Raw genomic sequence first — 20,962 nt, forward strand, 5'->3', positions numbered from 1 at the left:
TGGCCAAGAATGATAGGTCTTCTAACCCTTGGCCTAGACACTTTGAAATTAAAGGTTTAGCAGACCTTATTGGACAGGAACCTGAGGGAGTTCTATGTCCAGTTAGAGCTCTCAAGTACTACCTTAAAAGAACACAGGACACTCGTGGTCCATTGGATGTTTTATGGTGTTCTGTGAGGCAACCAGTTAAACCTATGTCGAAGAATGCACTGGCATTCTTCATTAGGGACGTCATTAAGGACGCACACTCTAGTTGTGACGACTCCAACTTCAAGTTGTTGAGAGTTAACGCTCACGAGGTGAGGGCAGTTGCTACCTCCATGGCGTTCAAGAAAATATGGTACTCAGTGACATTTTTAGTGCCACATTTTGGCGAAGTCAATTCGGTGTTTGCCTCACACTCTTGGCAAGATGTTTAGGTAGCATACGAAAATTGCTTTTCGCTGGGACCATACATTGCTGCTTCAGCAACCTTGGGGACAAGGGGTAACTCTGATCCTATCCCCTTTTTAATTGTGTTTTTGTGGTTGTTGGGTCGACTACTGGAGGCAGTCTTCCCAATCCTTTGCAAACTAACGCTTTAGGTGTTGGTTAGGTGGTTAGTAATGCTCTTTTGTCCTCTTTGTATGGGCTATGATCTAGTCACATTGTGGTCACGCCCCGTTGACAGATCATCTAGAAAGTCGCCAGCTATATAGGTCACTACCTCGCTGGGGTCTCTAGTAAAGCAGAAGCAGACTAGAGTGACAGTAACCACTCAGTCAGCTACGCTATCAGATAAGGAACCAAAATAATTTTACCAATAATTGGTTTTTTCCTAATTCTTGGCTGTCTCTACCCCCTCCAAAGGTGGTATTCAGCTATATATATATCTGGCAGGTAAGTCTCATGAACAAAATGATATTTTAATGATAAAATAAAGTTTGTTCATACTTACCTGGCAGATATATATATTTATATTGCCCTCCCTCCTCCCCTCAGGAGACAGTGGCGTTAGAAAATCTGAATAGAAAATGGGAATGGTTCCTGATACCCGCCTCCCAGCGGCGGGAATGGGTACTAACCACCTGACCGGCCACTGCGTGTGCCGCGAAATTTGAAATTCTGTCGGACCTTCGGAGAATACAGCTATATATATATCTGCCAGGTAAGTATGAACAAACTTTATTTTATCATTAAAATATCATCTCTAGGGCAGGCTCCTGTGCTCTTTTGCTCAGGAAATACACAGGTGGTAACTTAGTTTGATGTTTTTTAATTCCACTGTTGAGCATTTTGAATTAAGTGATAGCGATAAAGAGAAATCTCAGTTAGAAAGGCTTCATTTGAGCTGTAGGCTTGTTTCCTATTTTCTTGAATGGATGGAGTGCCAATATTATAGCAGTTGCACAGTATTCAAATTTTTCTGTATCATTCTCTTTGATTGCGAATTAAAGAGTTACGTTAAACTTAGTTATTTTCTTCACTGTGGCATGTTAGGTTATGGGACTCATTCGTTGGGTTGGGTTGGTGAAAGTATTCCTGTGACAGCTTACGTTATTGCACTAAAGTAGTATGAAAAGTTAGGTTAGCTTAGGATATGACATAAAATGAATGTTAGAGATGGCTATGACAGTTTTATGATAGGGTAAGTTACAGCACCAGTGTGGCAAGTTTATAGATCAAGCTGAACAGCCCCTTGTCAGCAACTTAGATTGGGAAGAATAGTGTATGGCAACTTTAAGATGAGTAAAGTAATGCTGGCCTCTTGTCTTGTCAGCTTTTAGAACCTTTAAGTTAGATTAGGTTACTCTGGGAAGGTCAAGCCAGGCTCATGCCCTAGAACACCTATCAGAGAAAATGCAGTACGGCAAACACTTTCTAGTATCCTGTGACATATTATAGCACTGCTATGTTAGGTAAGGTTAGAGAGAATTAGGTTGTGGGTATACCCCAGCAAACATGACAAATTTTTGTCTCTCACTTTATTCCAAATTTTTTATTGACCTTTCTTTAGATGCACCAGCCATTGTACCTGAAAACACATGCTCAAATGTAGCACATATCCTCCAAGGAGGAGGGTAAAAGTATTGCTTAGTTCAAGGAAGAGACAAGTTGCCTCTTGGTGGATGGAAGGTTATGAGAGTAAGAGAAGATGGGAGCAGTATATTCATTCCCAGGCAGTGAAGAGGACCTAGTACCATAGGAAAGCATGTCTATGTTAAAAAATTATATAGAGTCATGAGTATACCCGGGTACTAAAAATAATTGGGGGGGCCCAGCTGGGTGGGGGCCAATAGGATTGCTTGATTCAAACCTTCAAAATATTGATGAATATAACTGAACTGAATAACTTCAAGTTTGGCATAGAGTAGAATTGGCTCTAATGGTGTTCAGGAATGAAACAAACCAGTGACATCTTAGCTAGGCAGGTTTGTGAGCCCAAAATTAAAATCTAAACTCTGTATTATGATAATTTCCAGATACCTCTATGTTTAACCAATGCTCTCCTTTCATTTCAACTCTCTCAGTTAATTCCTCTGACATCCGAACATATGTTATTTTTCCTTAATTTCTGGTACTGCTTTCTTTCTTCCTAACTTCGTAGCACGAGTGTTCTTGCCAATATGGATTGAGAATTTGAGAGAATTAGATTAAGAGATTTAGATTAAGTGGATAATAAACGTATGGCTAAGAATAACATGATAAAAAATCCAACCGGATGGAAATCTGGTCAATCCTGCTAGCACGAACACGTCCCCAACCCGGACATTTCTTCTTTTTCATCTCACTTTTTTTGTGTCGACTTCAGTGATGGACACAGGAAACAATTCGACGCCACAATAGTCGTGTCCAGGCACTTATTTAACCCCTAAGGCCCGGAAACTTACATGAAAGCTTTTTGCACACTGCTGTTAAGCACAACAAGAGACAAGGTTTTGTTCCCCCCTTCTTTTGTTCTATGGTAAATGTGACTTTAAAAAGTAATCTACTGCATCCTGTTTTATCTTTTAATCAAGGCATTTCTTATGGGGTCAGTCACTGTCATTGCTACTATGACTAGTCATATTGTGCACGTCAGAGCAGCATAGGTGGAGCATACTAAGCATTCTGGAGTAGTCGCTATAGATGTTTTGACACAAGCTCGTTTATGAACAGCTTTAACCACTCTGAGATCTCTTCAGGAAGGGCCTTCTCCAGCATGAGAGGAAGTTAGACGCAAGTACACCGTGACCCCCATGTTCTTAAGCTATGAACTGCGGAGCGTTTGTTGTCATACGTGCTGAGAGCCTCTCTTGGGAGTGCTTTCTTTTGAATAACCTGGAAGCTTTAGCCTGAGAGGGAATGCGAGTTAGTTCTGTGTACATCACGACTCCCCATTCATAGCTCAGGAACTGTGGAGAGTTCGTTTGTGCAGTGTGAGACTCTTCTTGTACCGGAGGACTTCTTTGCCTGGAATCTTAGATGGAGCTGTTAGCTTTTTATATAACATCATAGATGGAGAGATTTAGTCATTTTGCTTGTAGATTGTTGCAAATATTTATTACATCTTTTGGCAGCAGCATTGTCATGTACAAGCCTATAAGACAGAAAGTAAGGCTGTTGATTATGCCTGGACACAAGTGTTGTGTATTTCTTGGCAGTTGAATAGCAAACACATTGGCACTTCATTCTTTTAAAAAAGCAACCCTGATTGGCTTTGGCTTGCGTCTTACATTTTTAACCCTAATATGATTTCACCCGTTCCTTTTAGTTGTCCTTCTAATAGTTCTTAATTACGTTGTCCCAATTTTTTTTAGTATTTTGGTTGTAGTTTTTTCTTTAGTTATTTGGTGAGACGACGGACATAGACTTCACTCGTTCTTGGAACTGCTTTCACGTTACGGTATCGTTTTAGTCCTCCTTTTGTGTCGTCACTTGATTTGAACTTTACGCAGTGCATGTATCCCTCGTCTCACCAGGAATGGTAATGTTCCAGGGAGTAATCCCCCCTGGAGTATTATCAGACGTGATTACCCTCTCCTCTCCCCTCCCCCGTTTTCCATACGCACTTGTAAGTGTGTCTGTAACCAGCAGCTTCCCATTTTCCCTGGTGGTCTGGCTAACGTTTTCCTTTTTTCTCCCATTTTCTATTCCCTCCAGGTGGCGCTGTGGTACCGGGTATGTAGTCCCGTCCATCGTGCATGCCCCAAATGTGCTTGTGTATATCTAATTAATCCATTGCTCTTGGTATGTGACATGTTAATTATCGTTCGACTTAAAGCAAAAGATGTGTACTGTATTGCACGAGCTTCTACTTTTGTTGCTAATTAGCGGACATACTCTCCTTTGTCTCCTTCAGGCGTGGTCTTAATACGCACCCATCGCACAGTCCTCAGTTGTTGGGGTAAGAGTAAAGTAAAGAAATTCTGTATATGCCTCAAGGATACAGAGTATGGTTTGCACGGTTAAGAAGAGGTAAGAAGAAGGGTCTTTCAATAGCTGAGGATTGTATGCTGTGTACAGATTGAGAGCACGCCTTCGTGTATATGATATTTTTCCCCTTTGTGTATGAAACTCTACTGTGGCTTTGGAATTTGTATATAAAGTGTATCCTTACCTTTGTAACAATACTCTGTAATGATACGAAAGCATCTGTGTTTGTCTCAGCATTTGCAGTCTCCATTCTCCTATCAGATTGTGTTGTCTAAAATTGTTGCTTCCAGCTCTTTTTATGTTAGTGTCTTGTCTGCGGTTCCTGCAGCATCAACAAGTCGTCTGAACAGTTTTCTGAGCAGAGGAAAAATGTTGGCTTGTTTGTCTGCAGTACCGAACAAGGTGCCAACATTTCTAAAGATTTTTTCTTAAAGTGCTAGATCCAGATAATTTTTTCCCCCCTCCAATACATCTGACCTTTTGTTTACAACTACCCCATGAGCCAAAGTGGCAAGAGATTGCATGAACTAAAAAGAACATGCCCTCATGAAGTCCCTCCTAAGCCCCGTCAAATATTGTTACGAAAGGCCCTACTACTACCACGTGCTGTTACTGCAATGCGGTTACTGTCGGGTGCATTGTTTTCTGGCATTTTGTAAACATGGCTTGAAATACCTGGCACTGGGTGTCTAGTACCCCAAGTGTGATGAGATTAAATGGTGGTGTGACCCCCTCCCTACAGTTCCTGAGTCACCCCGACTGGCCGAATGTTCAGCCCTGCAGTGAATCCAGGTAACATGGGGTCCTGCTGTGTATATACGTATATACATTTGCTATAAATATGTATACTGTCTCCATTTGCAACACTGTACAGCTTTCTTGTGAGTCAGCTTGTCTGATAGTGTGTACATAAAATACTTCCCAGGGTGTCTGCAATATTTACTGAGACCCAAAGCCATTGTTGTATATCGTAGTTCAGATCATGTTGTCTGTATCAAGAGTGTCTCAAGTCTGGCAACCCACACAAGGCACAGCAGGTGGTTTGTCGGCTAATGAATGGATATATACCAAAGACTACGAAACGGTGTTCAGCGAAGCCTGACGATGTATTGCTTATTACATTTACTCTATAGCAGTATGAATGTTAACTCTCATTCAAATTTATAGATAAGCGTTTTAGGACTTTTAGTTAGCCATGCATTTATAACTTACAATGAGGCTAAGGTGTAACAAAAGTCACTCATTTGCTTTTCATCTGGATATATTTCATTTACTTGACTCCGTGTGTCATTCTCTCCAGGTATCAAGCTGTTTCGAGATGAATTAATGATAAGTACATGCGTTTATTTCCTTGACATTTACCTCACCAGCATTTTCTTTAGTTTTGCCTTTAGAGTGAACAGTATTTTATCTTGAGCGTAGACAAAACCATGAGCTGTAGATATAATGCATTTTTAAATTAGATCTCTAGTTACAATGAGAATGAGGTATGGCACTTTTCTTCATGGAGGCATTTGGCAACTATTTGCTCAGCAAGTGCATTTGTTGCCAGATGCTTCCAAGGAAACAAATTTTTTGTCTGGAGGTATTTGGCAACTGTGCAGGCATCATCATCTTCACCACCACTATCCCTAAGCTATGGGGCTGGTTGCCTCAATGCATCTTCTCCAACTGAACCTTTTCCAAATCCTCCTTCACTTAATTACACCATCCAATCCTTTGCTTCACTTGTGACCTTCTACTCCTAACAGGTCCCACCCAAGCCCTCCTCAGTCTGTCCTCCTCTCTCATTCTTACCACATGCCCTTACCATCTCATTCTCGACTCTTAAACCATATCAGTAATCTTTACCACCTTGGCACTTCTAATTTCTTCATTTTCCAACCTCAAATGCAGCGAGATTCTCAAAATCCGTCTCAGCTTCCTCATTCCTCTTCGCTACACCTTCTGTTCCTCCTTCCTTAGTATTGTCCATGTTTCTGAACCATACTTCATGACTGATCTGATTACTGTACAGCAGCTCTTAATTTCCAATTATTTGGCATTCTTTTGTCACACACCACTTCCCTTCATTTCCCCCAAGCTGCATTTATCCTACTTTCAACTTCAAAGCCTCCCCCTCTGGCTTCAAGTAGGTCCTAAGTATTTGAAATGATCTACCAATTTCAAAGCCAGATTTCTGTTTGTTGGATGCCTTGATCTGAGTTTTACCAACACTAACCTTTGTGCCACCCCATTCCAGAGATTTCTGCCACTCTCTTATCTTCTTTTCTTTCAGTTCTTATATAATCAGTTGTAATCACCAGATCATCTGTATGTAACAGTTCCCATAAAGTTTCATTCCTAATCCCTTTACTTAGTACATCCGTAACTAGCGCAAAGTGATATGGGTCAAGAAACTAACCCTGATGTACTCCAACCCTAACTTCAAACATTTCTGGCGTGCCACAGGCGGTTTCACTGCTGCCCTTGTTCTTTTACACATCATTTCAACCAACCTAACCAACTTTCCTGGGACTTTCCTCTCACATACCAAAACATGTTCAGTGCCATTATGTTTTCAGAGAAACATGACAAAATCATCATTAATGTTTTAACCATGGGTCAGTTCTCTTTAGTTTAGAAATGGATTTTGTCTCTGCTGTAAATAAAAATTACTGTCAGATGATCATATATATACAGTGAAAGACATTCATATATATATATATATATATACATATATATTTAGAGTTAGTTTGAGTTTATAGATGAACTACTCAGACATCTTTTGCTTTAGTTATAGGCTATTTATTTTATTTCCCCACGAATACTGTCGCCTTCCTAAGCTGTATATAATAGTTAATAGGTTTTCCAAATGGAGGGATCTTGAAGAATAATAAAAAGGTAAGTGTCAAATACGGTTATTTTCAAGAATCGTAAAGATGGCCAGGTTGAAATATGGTTGGTGAAGTTTGAGGTTATGAAATTTTATTTAGTAATTTATTTTTTAAACAGGATATTTTAAAAGAGTATTCCCAGTTAATGGTTTTTGTGGTATTTAAATTAAACGGTACAGTCAGAATTTTTTAAAACGATAAAGTGATAATTCAGTTACAGTGCTAAAGTTATTAACTGCCAAGCTAGTGTGTTTTTTGAGCATCAGGGAACTTTGAGTATCAAAACAACCAGTTATAGTACAGGAATATTAATTTTTAGTATAACAGATTGTGAATTTAAGATATACTGTATATTACAGTGCCTGCAGTTGCTTGTGTGAAGGGATATGTATTTTCCTGTATCGAAAATCTTAAATGGTGGAGAGAATGAGTGAAATTACAGTGAGAAACCTTTGAATTCTGTAATGATGTTACAGGGTATTTTATACGTCTTAAATTGTTAAGAATACTGGTGGTCTTATGCCAGCACCTCCATTTCCTCCTTTGAAGTCTATGAATTGCTTTTGGAATGTTAAGAATTCGTCGAAATTCATCTCTAAATGTGTGTTGAATGTTGAGGATAGCGTCATGAAGTAATTACATCATTATTTTTCGAGGAGTGATGTAATTACTTTTCATGTTAAAAGGAAAACCGTTTTCTTAAGATAAAAGTAATTACTTCTTATCTTATTGGGTAATTACTTTCCAGGAAATTGGGTATTTCACTCGCACGAAAGGGAGCATTTTGCAAATGTGTAGATGTATATGTATATGTATATGTATGTATATATATATATATATATATATATATATATATATATATATATATGTGTGTGTATATATGTATATATATATATATATATATATATATATATATATATATATATATATATATATATATATATATATATATATATACTTATTAGAACTTCTAGAGTGGAGGCTGATCTACAAAGTCCTTCGTGTGAAGGTCGACTTCAGAGTTGAGGCTGACCTAGCTTAAATTTTCCCAAACAACTTTGAGTGAAGACTGACACACCTTTGGAGTCTGGTCAGTTATAGGGTAGTGCAAAGGGGCCATCAGTAGATGGGAGTTTGTGTTAAGTGGATTTCCTTGTTTATCTCAATATTTTAATCCTTCGGATCTTTCCTGGTCGTTATCAGTGATCTGACAGAACCTATTTATGCTGCTTTCATGTTCACTGCTGCGTTGCAAGTTTGTGAACCACTTATTTTCCAATTCCACTATTAGTTGACTCATTTATGCCTGGCTAGATTACGTAGACCCAATGGCCACCATATTTACGAAGTGTGTTTTGGGCGTGGTGTTGCCTGGTTGATGCCCTCCACTAGAATATGGGTAAATCGCCTGAAAGAGATCCCAGGAGATAAGATTTGCAGTAATGGAGGTCAGGTAACGGGAACCTGTTGTTTGTTATTTACCCGTAGAACAGATAAGAATCAGATTTCAAGGCTACCCTATTGCCTCCAAAATGTTGGTACCCCTCGTAGGGGGTGGGGTTAGTGCCGTCAGTGCACCTCATGCAGTGCGCTGTAGGCATTACTTAAGGTTCTTTGCAGCGTCCTCTCAGCCCCAAGCTGCAACCCCTTTCATCCCTTTTACTGTACCTCCGTTCATATTCTCATTCTTCCACCTGCTAGGTTTTCCTCCTGTTACACCTTTCGAACCTTTTTGCTGCCAATTTCCTTTTCAGCGTTGAATGACCTCATAGGTCCTGGCGCTTGGTCTGTGGCCTAAATTCTATATTCTATTCGATTCCATTCTGATAGTGGCACTTGTGTGACCAGGTGTTCTCAGTGATTTTTCCAAACCAGGTACTCCATAAGTTTTCAAACTGTTGACCTGTAACAGTATAGACCTGTTGATGGATATATAAGGCTTATTTCTATTAGGTATTCTGCCTCATTGTTCCTCATTGCCACAAGACAGTTTACAAGGCCAGTGAGCTAACCCAAATTCTACTTGGGACCAACTTGAGTGTATATACTCAATCACTGAACATAGAATATCTGTAAAAATCAAGGCATTACAGCCAAAATTACTTAAAATCTTAATTCACTCCATTAGTTGGTCCCGTCAGGCTTTCTCTCCAGGAAAATCAAGATGGTGTCAAAATCAGCCCTAGCACAGAATCTACCGCCTTTGTTACAGGCATTCGGTAGATAAGAACACTTGCAACATAGTTCTCATAATCTCAGATGCCTTGTAAATCACGAGATAAAAACCGCGCCTGTCCAATACCTGTCAATCGCTGTGTGACATCTGTCAGAATTCATTACCTGAACAGTGGATATTAGATAAAGGGGATTTATCACGTAGGGCATTTTCCTACCTCAGCTGGCTTTCGGGCCTCATTGTGTACCTTTACCACTTGAGCCGGTCCGATCAAGTTGGTTGCAAGACTCAGTGGTGCTGGGGGTAATATTCTCAGCTCACAAGTGAAGATACATGGGTTTGATCCCCCTGCCGGGCAAGGAAAGGAACGGTATGGGCGGACATGCCTTACAAAAGCAGTATGCATCTGCTTGACCTAAGCAGAGAGATAGGTACTTGATTATTAGTAGAATGTTGTGGGTCTTGTTCTCTTTTACCCTTTGGGATACAAAATAGGATGTACTTATGTGGCACACTGTACACAGTACAGTAACAATGCTTTGTGAATTTTATTTTTTCATCAGTTAGCTTTGAACTCTCTCACCTAGCTGTCCATCTCCTTGAACCGGAACTCATCCTCTCATTTTGAGAAGAAATCCTTTATTATTATTATTATTATTATTCTCTCTCACGGTCCTTAGAGGCCGGGGGTTCGATCCCAAGCGCGGGTTTAGCAGTCAGAGTATGCTTTATCAAAACACACTGTACCTCAGTTGATCTAAGCCGTAAATTATCTATAAGGTCATTAGTTAGGTGTTGTGGGTCACAGCCAGGACGGGGAGGTGTCAGTCATCTGTCAAATTGCACGTTCTCTCTGTTAGAGAAAGAGAGAGAGAGAGAGAGAGAGGTACAGTATGGTACCTCTTGTGGTGTCATGGTACCACAGACCCATAAAAAGAAACAACTTTAAATGTACCTTTTTTATTCATAATTATTCTCAGAGAGAGAGAGAGAGAGAGAGAGAGACTGTAGTGTTTAAAACTCAGAGGACCATTGTAGTGTATATAACAGGACCGCGAGTAAATCACAGTCGTGGAGATAATGTTCTCCCGTCGTGAATATAATGGTACCAGGCACAGTGGGTCACGGGCGTCAAAATATAGAAAACGGGGTTCGGGTGTTTTGCTTGATCGTTTAACATAGAAAACGGGATTACCTCGGTACACGTGATTGTGTTGATGATAGTAAGTATATATATATATATATATATATATATATATATATATATATATATATATATATATATATATATATATATATATATATATATATGTGTGTGTGTGTGTGTGTGTGTGTGTGTGTGTGTGTGTTTGTTTGTATATATGATTTGTAATAACAAAATTACAATTACTTCTATTACACAACATGAGAATTAACTTTAATATACAACCACAGGATTGAAATGGCCATATACTTTTATGGCCTCAAATGAAAAACAGGCTATCTCATATTAACCTCCATATTATTTTCCGTTATCGACATCCGAACGCCTTAGGCTAGCGGCCCGTCGTAAAATGCGATAATCAGTGACCTTGTAATATTGTTCCAAAAGGTACTGTTATTAACCTTGGCGTATTTAGATTTTTATTGTTATATGGTTATGTTATTATACTGGTAAGGCGTAATGCGTTTCACTTCTAGCTTACGAAATTGATTCGGCGATTGTGTAAGTCTCTCTCTCTCTCTCTCTCTCTCTCTCTCTCTCTCTCTCTCTCTCTCTCTCAGTTCTGACTCGATTTGGTACCACGTATCTAGATCCACAAGTCAAAATTGACCAATAACTAGTGCAAGTAATGACGAGGTAAAATCTTAACCATTTTGCTTGTAATCTCTCTCTCTCTCTCTCTCTCTCTCTCTCTCTCTCTCTCTCTCTCTCTCTCTCTCTCTCTCTCTCTCTCTCTCTCAGTTCTGACTCGATTTGGTACCACGTGTCTGGGTCCACAAGTCAAAATTGACCAATAACTAGTGCAAGTAATGACGAGGTAAAATCTTAACCATTTTGCTTGTAATCTCTCTCTCTCTCTCTCTCTCTCTCTCTCTCTCTCTCTCTGTGCGACAGCTCGGTTGGTGGCGACAGGATCGAGGTCGAAAGGGCCACGATTTACGAAAATGTCGCACTTTTTACTGGAAGGAACTTTCTCTGGAGTGTAAATTACCAGTCGACGCCTCTCTCTCTCTCTCTCTCTCTCTCTCTCTCTCTCTCTCTCTCTCTCTCTCTCTCTCTCTCTCTCTGTATAAACTTATCAAGGAACTCGTTCCCTGTGGCACCAAAACAAATCGCCCTGACAGACGACATCTGTACGTAAGCGTTACCTAACAGTGCCAGTCCTTCAGGCCCAGTGGCACTCTGTGGCACTTGGTAAGGCACGATAAGGCTGGAGTGTTGAAGTGGCACTCCTAGCACTCTGGCCCAAACAGGCACCGTTTTTATCTCGTGGGCTCTCCAGCCAATCTTGTTATTGGGGCGTCTTCCCAATTGTGTAATAATAATGGAGTCTAGTGCTATTATTATTATTATTATTATTATTATTATTATTATTATTATTATTATTATTATTTTTGGGATGATGTTGCTAGCCTCATGGCCTTCTTTACCTTGGCTGCGACCCTCCGTATTCTACTGAAGGTCAGGTACTGCTGATTCATTATTTAGGTCAAAAGAACCCCTGTGAAAAGTATAGGAAGCAGATCTTAGTTGACCCATCTCTCTCTCTCTCTCTCTCTCTCTCTCTCTCTCTCTCTCTCTCTCTCATCAAGGCAGTAATGTATGTGCTTGAAAGCAATATTACAGCCTCTATTAAACTTGCAAGCAACGACATCAGTATCTATTGTCAGGCAAACTGTTCCGCAGCCTTGCAGTGAGGGGAATGAAAAACCCCTCTGAGTAGTGTTGTTAGATTAAGCTGGCCTTATGCCAACACGTCCTCTAGTTCATGGCAGCAGCATAAAAACTGAATGTCAGCAAAGCTGAACTCTTGTACCCTGATGGGGTTGCCCTTTGAGCAAACACACAAAGCATTTGAATTCAAAACTTCAAAAGGAAAATGAGAGTCATGATTTGGGAAAAATATAAAGCGAAAAAAACATTTCCAACCGTAGTAATTATTCCCAGGCAGCCTTTGGCAACTGTCATTTAAGGGGGCGTGGCCTGTGCGTCAGTTTAAGATAAAACCACCGTAATGACTGGCATTGAGGTGAAATGTCTGTGGAGCAAGGAATATGTAGAAAGTATGGCAGTGGTAAATAATTTTGATGGTGTAGGATCTTTAAGGCTGAGGAAACTAGATTCCTTCTGGGATTGATTCTCTTTCTAGGAGGAAGGGGGTTTGGCCCTCCTTGAGGGGTGGGGGAAGAGAAGGAGTTTGGTTGAAGAAAGATTTCTAAGAAATAATAGATGGAGGTTTAGAGAAGAGGAAGATGCAATGGAATCTGATGAATGATTACCTCGTCGAGGCCCTCCCGCCTTCAGTTTTGATATTGGGGTACAATCCTTAGGCAGAACACTGGACGAAGGATACCCGTCTCTCTCTCTCTCTCTCTCTCTCTCTCTCTCTCTCAGTTCCAAGTCGATCTGGTAACATATCTAAATTCAAGTCAAAACTAATAGTTCGTGCAAGCAATAACAGCTTCACAACAGGAGAGGACCTCGACGAGGTAATCTCTCTCTCTCTCTCTCTCTCTCTCTCTCTCTCTCTCTCTCTCTCTCTCTCTCTCTCTCTCTCTCAGTTCCAAGTCGATCTTGTAACATATCTAAATTCAAGTCAAAACTGACTAATAACTCGTGCAAGTAATGACAGCTTCCCAGAAGTAGAGGGCCTCGACGAGACAGTTTCTCTCTCTCTCTCTCTCTCTCTCTCTCTCTCTCTCTCTCTCTCTCTCTCTCTCTCTCTCTGAACGAAGGCCAAAAGAAAGCAGGAACTGCTGCCTAGGAGGCTTCTATTTGAGTAAACGTCCCATGATTCCGGAGCTAGCTGCCTTGAGGGCACAATTCGATTTGTGCTAAGCAGAACATCTCGTCAAATAGCGCAGCCGCATAATTCGAATTAGCGGGGTTTTTTTATTGTATTTTTTTAACGAAGGTTAAGGAAAATCTGTGCGATTATTTTAGTCACTGAAGGCTTGAAGATTTCTCAAAGTGTTGAAGGTTTTTGCCGTCCTCTGATCAACTTTCAATTTTTGTCTGCGGTTGTAGTGTTTGCATCGTGGACTTTGAGTGTGTGTTTGTGCGTGTGTATGTGTGGGTCTGTGGTTTGTGCAAGTTTTCATTATAATTGTTTTTTCGAATTTTTTTCCTTCATATATAGGTTATTTTGGGTTAAGTGAAATCTGATGAGTGAATGATGAATTATTGAAAATGTTTCTTGTGGATGTGTGCACAGTTTATGAAAATTAATAATAATAATAATAATAATAATAATAATAATAATAATAATATCAGTGATGGGTTCCTGCCTGTGCACTGATATAGATTATTATTATTATTATTATTATTATTATTATTATTATTATTATTATTATTATTATTATTATTAAGAATGTAAGAATGCTAATTGCCGTAGCAGTAGATCTTAAGAATTACAAGTGTGATTATGCAAAATTCAGGCGGAACTCCGCTAACGGTTTAAGGGTAAACTTGAGCCCGGGGGAGGGTTGGTCTCGGGAGGGGTACGCGGGCGAGGATGAGATATTTAGTGGTGACAGGTCCCGTTCCACTCTCCCTCTTTCTCTCCGTGACCCCTTAAGGTCAGAGGTCACAAGGTCGACCCCGCCCGCCCCCCCCTCTAACATTTTTATTTTTTTATGTTTCGTTTTTCTTAATATTTCTTCGTCATTCGGTTGTTAAATTTTTTATTGCTCTCCAGTTTCTTATTGTGTGTGAGCACGGAGACGGGCAAATTTATTAATAAGGCGAATAAAGGAGTAAGCTTGAGGAGATATCTGTTTGGTTTTCGCTGGTGGTAACCCATCCAAGTACTGGCCAAACCTAACGTTGCTTAAAACTGACAATGTTATGACCAGTTGCAGCTCACACCATACTCCCAGGGTATGTTGTGGGATTCCAAAAACGAGGACCTCAAGTGACGGGTGCCGTCAGTGCACCTCATGCGGTGCACTGTAGGCATTACTTAAGGTTCTTTGCAGTGCCCCTTCATTCATTTTACTGTACCTCCGTTCATGTTCTGTCTTCCATCTTACTTTCCACCCTCCTGTTACGCCTTTCAAACCTTTTACTGTCAATGAATGACCTCATAGGTCCCAGTGCTTGGCCTTTGGCGTAAATTCTATACTCTTTCTGCAATGAAACCGTTTTGAATTGTCTAACTGTATGAGAGACATTGACATTCTCTCTCTCTCTCTCTCTCTCTCTCTCTCTCTCTCTCTCTCTCTCTCTCTCTCTCTCTCTCTCTCTCTCTCCCCGCCTAGTCATTCTCCAAATCACAGGTCTTCCAGTTCATTCACGAGTGATGCTGCCAGCCCGTTTGGGAAAATGGCCCGGATATCATAATGCGAAATGGCTTAATGATATTGCTGGCGTTTTGCTTATTTTTGGGTGGTAGAGGGGTGGTGGCGGGTGGGGGAGGGGGAGGTCTGTAATCAAGGATAATTAGAGATGAGTCCTGTCATTGAGATAAAAGTGTGGTTTTTACCCCAGGCGGTGCCCCGTAGGGGCTACAACAGCTTACAGTGCGCCTTCAGATCACTGTGGGCTGTTTTCACCCCTGTCCGTGAGTTAAGGTGTGTGTGTTTTAGTAGCATATTTCAAGAAAGGTATGGAATGTTATGAAAATGGTCACATATATTCATTACAGAACCATCTCGAGGAGGTCAAAATTTGGTGGAAATCGGCTCAAGAATTTGCTATTTGTTGCCATGGAAACGGGAAACCATCTCGACTTGAGATTTCCCCCAGAAAGTTGGACATCTGTAGAAGATCGCATAATGAATGCATCTTTCAAATCTTATGGAATTCTGTTGACGATTTTAGATATCTTGCTAAAAAAATATGTAAAATTCTTTGAGTATTGTTAATTCATACAGGCAATCTATTTCTGTATTGTAATCAGAACATATGTGATCATTTGTTCAAAGTAAACATAGAAATACCTTATTTGATTCTCTCTCTCTCTCTCTCTCTCTCTCTCTCTCTCTCTCTCTCTCTCTCTCTCTCTGTGACATTTGTGATTTTACCTTTAATTAGAAATGATAACGAGGTCCTTAATCTTGGGAACAATGCACTTCTCGTCCATTATCGCGTTTCTGTCACCACACAAATTTTCAAAGTGGAAAATGGTTTTGGAGTAATCCTGGTGAAAAAGGATTGTTCTTGATTAGAAGCGATTAATTACACTCTGTCGACTCTTAATTACTACCAGGTTGTAATTACAGCTTGATGGCAGTTACCGCCAAGCTGTAGTTGCTGTAGTTATAATCCCAAAATAAGACTTATTAATAATGATAGCTCAACAGTCTCCCTTCAGAGGATGTCGTGCTAATTGGAACTTCAAAAGTTCAAGCGAAGATTCAATGCATTATGCTACCCGGATGTCATTCTCCTTGTATTTTAATGCATTTTTATCTGTTTATTAATTTACTCATTTATTTTTTCTTTTTAATAAGTGGGATCTCCTCTTTCAAGTCGTTGGCCCCTTTTGTGGGCTTGTTCCATATGAATAGGGTTCATCTTAATAATAATAATAATAATAATAATAATAATAATAATAATAATAATAATAATAATAACCACAACATCTACTGTAGGTGACACTGACGAGCTCTCGTGAGAACTAACAAAGTTGGAGTGAGGTTGGAGTCGGGGGGTGGGATTTGTGGAGTATAGTTGCATACTTGGGGGGGGTTTGATTGGTGTCTTGGGCGTTGAAGGAGGTTTAGGACGGGTAGGGGGAGGAGGGGTATTGGAGAGGTGGGGGGGTCATGTTACCCAAGATTTCAGAGGTCTCGTAAGTCTGTTGAGAATCCAGTCTTGTGCCGTGGATTGTGGTGTGTGTGTGTGTTAGCGTGCATTTGTGGTCAGGGTTTCTCTCTCTCTCTCTCTCTCTCTCTCTCTCTCTCTCTCTCTCTCTCTCTCTCTCTCTCTCTCTCTGAAGTGAAATATGTCATATTTCGAAAGGCTGAATCGTATAACATAGAAAAAGACTGAAAAATAGTTTGAAACTACAAGTGCTCTGTTAACTATGAGGAACATTGTTGTTTCACTAATATCAAGTGTGGAAACTATTATTATTATTATTATTATTATTATTATTATTATTATTATTATTATTATTATTATTATTATTATTATTTCTAAACTAGAGAAAAACTATCAAAGAAAACCAGAGTAAATTACTGATAATAAAAAACAAGCTTAATGCAATTCAGCAACAGACGAATATATAGTGTGGAAGTATCCTATCCAGAGGTTTCATTCGTGATACAATAATTAGGATTATGAATGTGACAGTGACTATTCATATTATTTTGTTTGGGGCCACCCTTACTGGGGCTAATGGCTCGGTGTTGAAATAATGAGTGTATTTGGATAACTATTAAAATATTGAAGTAATGAGTGCATTTGGATATATATCAAAATATTGGAGTAATGAGTCAATTTGGATATATATTAAAATATCGAAGTAATGAGTGTATTTAGGTAAATGTTAAAGTATTGAAGTAATGAGTATATTTGGATATATATCAAAATATGGAATTAATGAGTGCATTTGAATATATTAATAAAATGTTGATGAATGTGTAAGTGAATATATTACTAAAATATTGAATTAGTGAGTGTGTATTTATATACATTATATATATTAAAATGATGAATTGCGTGTATGTGAATAGATATTGAAACTGAATTAGTGTGCGTATATATATTAAAATGTTGAATTAATGTATTTATGTTAATATAAACTAAAATATTGAATTTATGATTATTTGTGAATATGAAAATATTGATTGAATGAGTGTGCGAAAATATATTAAAATAACGAATTAATGATTGTGTACATATACATTAAAGTATTATCGCTTGATCGACTGTAATAATAATAATAATAATAATAATAATAATAATAATGATAATAACAATGATGATGATGATAATTTTGTCGCTCGAGTGAGAAATGAAAAGAATCGCTGCAATGAAACTGTTGCAACAGACAGTTTTCCCTGTCAGTGCAAATCTTGCGTGTTGCGTCAGACACTGATGAATATGGCAGCGTCTTAATGACATTGCAAACCTTTCATGGGGGTTATTAAGTCCATAATTGGTGCGGTTATTTATTTTGTAATAATTACAGCAACAAATTCTCTTGTTAATTATTCCCGCTTATGAGTGTAATTACTCTTTGCAAACACTTCGATGACAGCTTATATACGTACACTCTCTCTCTCTCTCTCTCTCTCTCTCTCTCTCTCTCTCTCTCTCTCTCTCTCTCTCTCTCTCTCTCTCTCTCTCTCTCTCATAAAGACGAGCTGTGATGAGAATCCATGATTTTTTAAATGATGAGAAATTTAAGTGTCAAATCAGATTAAGTACCGATGATACTTTGTAGGATACTGATGACGGATTCAAGTGTTTAAGTGTTATGGAGTATGAAAGTGCCTGACTTCAAAGATAAGTGTCCTTTAGCCTCCGTAGGATGTTAATAATGGACTCAAATGTGTAAAATCAGGATATGAAGAAAGAGGAACAACAGTGCTTGACAAAGGACTGTCGAAGTGGACCGCAAGAACTTGACACAGGAAGTCCATCGAATGGCCTGGTGAGTTTGGGATCTTTTCAAGTCTTGGGTTCGATAAGCACATTTGGTCGCCACTCCCATCGGCCTTTTTGTCAAAAAGATTACCCCCTTTTTTTTATGAAAAGACAGTTGGAAAGTCAACATGATACCCTTGTGTTTCCCAGATCTGGTCAAGAAATAAAAGGTGGTCTGTCTAGACCTCCAAGGAAGAAAAAGACACGCCTCTTGACAGAAGGAAGGTTATAGAAAATACTAGAAAGCATAAGCAGGTTTTCTGGAGTAAAACAAGGTCCTCTGGAGTGACATCAGGTCTCTCTCTCTCTCTCTCTCTCTCTCTCTCTCTCTCTCTCTCTCTCTCTCTCTCTCTACAAGAGCTTACTAACATCTATATCCCTAACTCGGTACTTAGGCTAAGCCACACCATTTTATTCTGTGAACGCAACTAAATCTTTCCTTTCCTCGCCCGGTTCTGGGATCGAACGTGGGTCTACTCTCTTGTAAGACGAGCGTCCTGCTTCTTGCGCTACAAGGCTAGAGAGAGAGAGAGAGAGAGAGAGTTGATTTGACCCTACATAATATGCTTTCCAAGAGGCGCTGCGGTTTTGTAAACCGCATGATAACATTAAATAGGAAATTAGTATTAATTTAGATATTTTTCGTGACTCTCTCTCTCTCTCTCTCTCTCTCTCTCTCTCTCTCTCTCTCTCTCTCTCTCTCTCTCTCTCTCTCTCTCTCTTACACGTGATCTTTTTGAAGGCTAAAACGTTCAAATTAGACATCATGTCAAATTAAAATTTCTTAACATTTTTCTTTTCTTTATTTAAATTTTTTTACCACTAAAAGAAGTTGATGATTGTTATATAGTCACTTGTGTTTTTGCCATCGTTTGTCTGCCTGTCATAAGATATCTCAGAATATTAAATATCGTAAATTTAATGGATCCAGAATTTTGAAGGAGCTAATGTTTTCACCTGCCTCTGTCCGTTAGCAGGATATCTCAACAATCATTGAGCAATATTCTGTGAAACTTTAATTTTTGTCGCCACTGAAACTTTCTCACTGTTCAGCTGATATCTCCTTAAATTTACTCATCTTATGAAGGTTACATGATAAATATGTCAGCCAAGTTTCATCAAATTCTGCTCACGCGTTCTCGAGATATTCCACTTACACGCACATGCACAGGCAAAGGTAGGAATTGTATTTTCACTCAATTCTGTTCGCCCATTACCGAGAAATCCTTTGTAAACAAACACGAACGTCAGTATATTCTGTGGTAATGCTTCATAACCTAGTATATATTTTAATAACCTCGACCAAGGTATGCATTCGGAGTGCATTGTATCTTTCAGCTCGGGTTGAAGAACCTCCATTAATTATAAATAAGTCCAATTATCTAGCGGGACCATTAATTATAAATTACACTAATTATCTGGCAAGACCATTCATTGGATTCTCTATAACGAGGTCGTTTAAACTTTCACGCCTTGGGTCGTCTGTTAATAAGGGTCAATTTGTCGGGGTCGAAAGGGCATTCATCGATCGTTTAGGTTTTATAAGAGGTCAGGTCGGTGTAGTTAATAGATTTAGTCATAGAATGATCGTTTTCTGAAAGATTTTAGATGTTTTATTTTGTAAATATGAAAAATGAGTTTAGGTTTAATTTGCATATTGGACGTTTCTGTTAGATTCTCTCTCTCTCTCTCTCTCTCTCTCTCTCTCTCTCTCTCTCTCTCTCTCTCTCTCTCTCTCTCTCTCTCTCTCAAGAAAAAAATAGGATAAGGTTAAAAGCGGAAAGATTGTAGGAATATGTAGAGAAAGGAGTATAAAGAATAATTTTTTACATATATATATATATATATGTATACATACAGTACACCCTCCATTTTCGTACATTGCCTGAATACGGGCAGTTGAAGCAGGCCCCTTCTACAGGTCTCTGTTCCTGCCTGACAGGCTGATACGGTCTTTCAGGACCTGTCGAAGAGGAGAGACAGACAGGTCAGGTGACAGGGAACGGGTGTGTGGGAAGTAACCTGACATGGTTCCCACAGGACAGGTCGTGTGGGGACCACTCTATTGATGACGTCGAAAGCCATTGACAGTCGGTGATGTGAAAGACCTGTTCAATCGTTAACCTGTTTTGCTAAAAACCGTTAAATTTGTGACTGATTTTGTTAGACGTTTTTTTACTGGTTTTGCTAAAAACTGTTAGATTTGTGACTGGTTGTTTTAGAATTTTTTCCACTGGTTTTGCTAAAAACCGTTAAATTTGTGACTGATTTTGTTAGAATTTTTTCTACTGGTTTTGCTAATAAACCATCGGATTTGTGGCTGATTTTGTTATAAATTTTTCTACTGGTTTTGCCTAAAAACCGTCGAATTTGTGACTGATTTAAGCATTTTCCCACTGGTTTTGCTAAAAACCGTGAGATTTGCGACTGAGTTTGCTATGTTTTTCCACTTTTTCTAAAAACTGTTACATTTGTATTTTATATTGTTAGAAATGTTAAATTTTTAAAGTTTTATTAAAAACCCTTTAATTTTGTAACTATTTTTTTTAAAAATGAAGTTTTTAACTCTATTTGTTAAAGTTTGTGAAATACTTAACAGACAGTTTATGTTAACTCAAATATTTAACTGCTTTTATTAAAACCTGTCAGATATTTAGTTGGTTTCGTCAAAAGCCAGTTAAATATTTCAGTGTTAAATTTGATCCGTATTTGAAG

General features: G+C 39.0%; 1 protein-coding gene across 30 annotated transcripts in view; it reads left to right on the forward strand.

Annotated features, from left to right (window-relative positions):
- The window catches only part of Prosap (prosap), a 422,776-nt gene that overhangs the window by 371,410 nt on the left and 30,404 nt on the right, over positions 1-20,962 (forward strand). For 12 of the 30 annotated variants that reach the window (XM_067133627.1, XM_067133628.1, XM_067133634.1 and 9 more), the window contains one exon: positions 4,123-4,140. The exons of 14 other annotated variants lie outside the window; for them this stretch is intronic. In XM_067133627.1, coding sequence (XP_066989728.1) covers positions 4,123-4,140 — 18 coding nt within the window. Of the gene's footprint in view, positions 1-4,122; positions 4,141-18,019; positions 18,255-20,962 lie in introns of those variants that run through there. 4 more of the 30 variants (XM_067133657.1, XM_067133659.1, XM_067133652.1 and 1 more) reach the window with 3 other exon arrangements.

The sequence above is a fragment of the Macrobrachium rosenbergii genome, chromosome 34 (assembly GCF_040412425.1).
Source record: "Macrobrachium rosenbergii isolate ZJJX-2024 chromosome 34, ASM4041242v1, whole genome shotgun sequence".
Lineage (NCBI taxonomy): Eukaryota > Metazoa > Arthropoda > Malacostraca > Decapoda > Palaemonidae > Macrobrachium > Macrobrachium rosenbergii.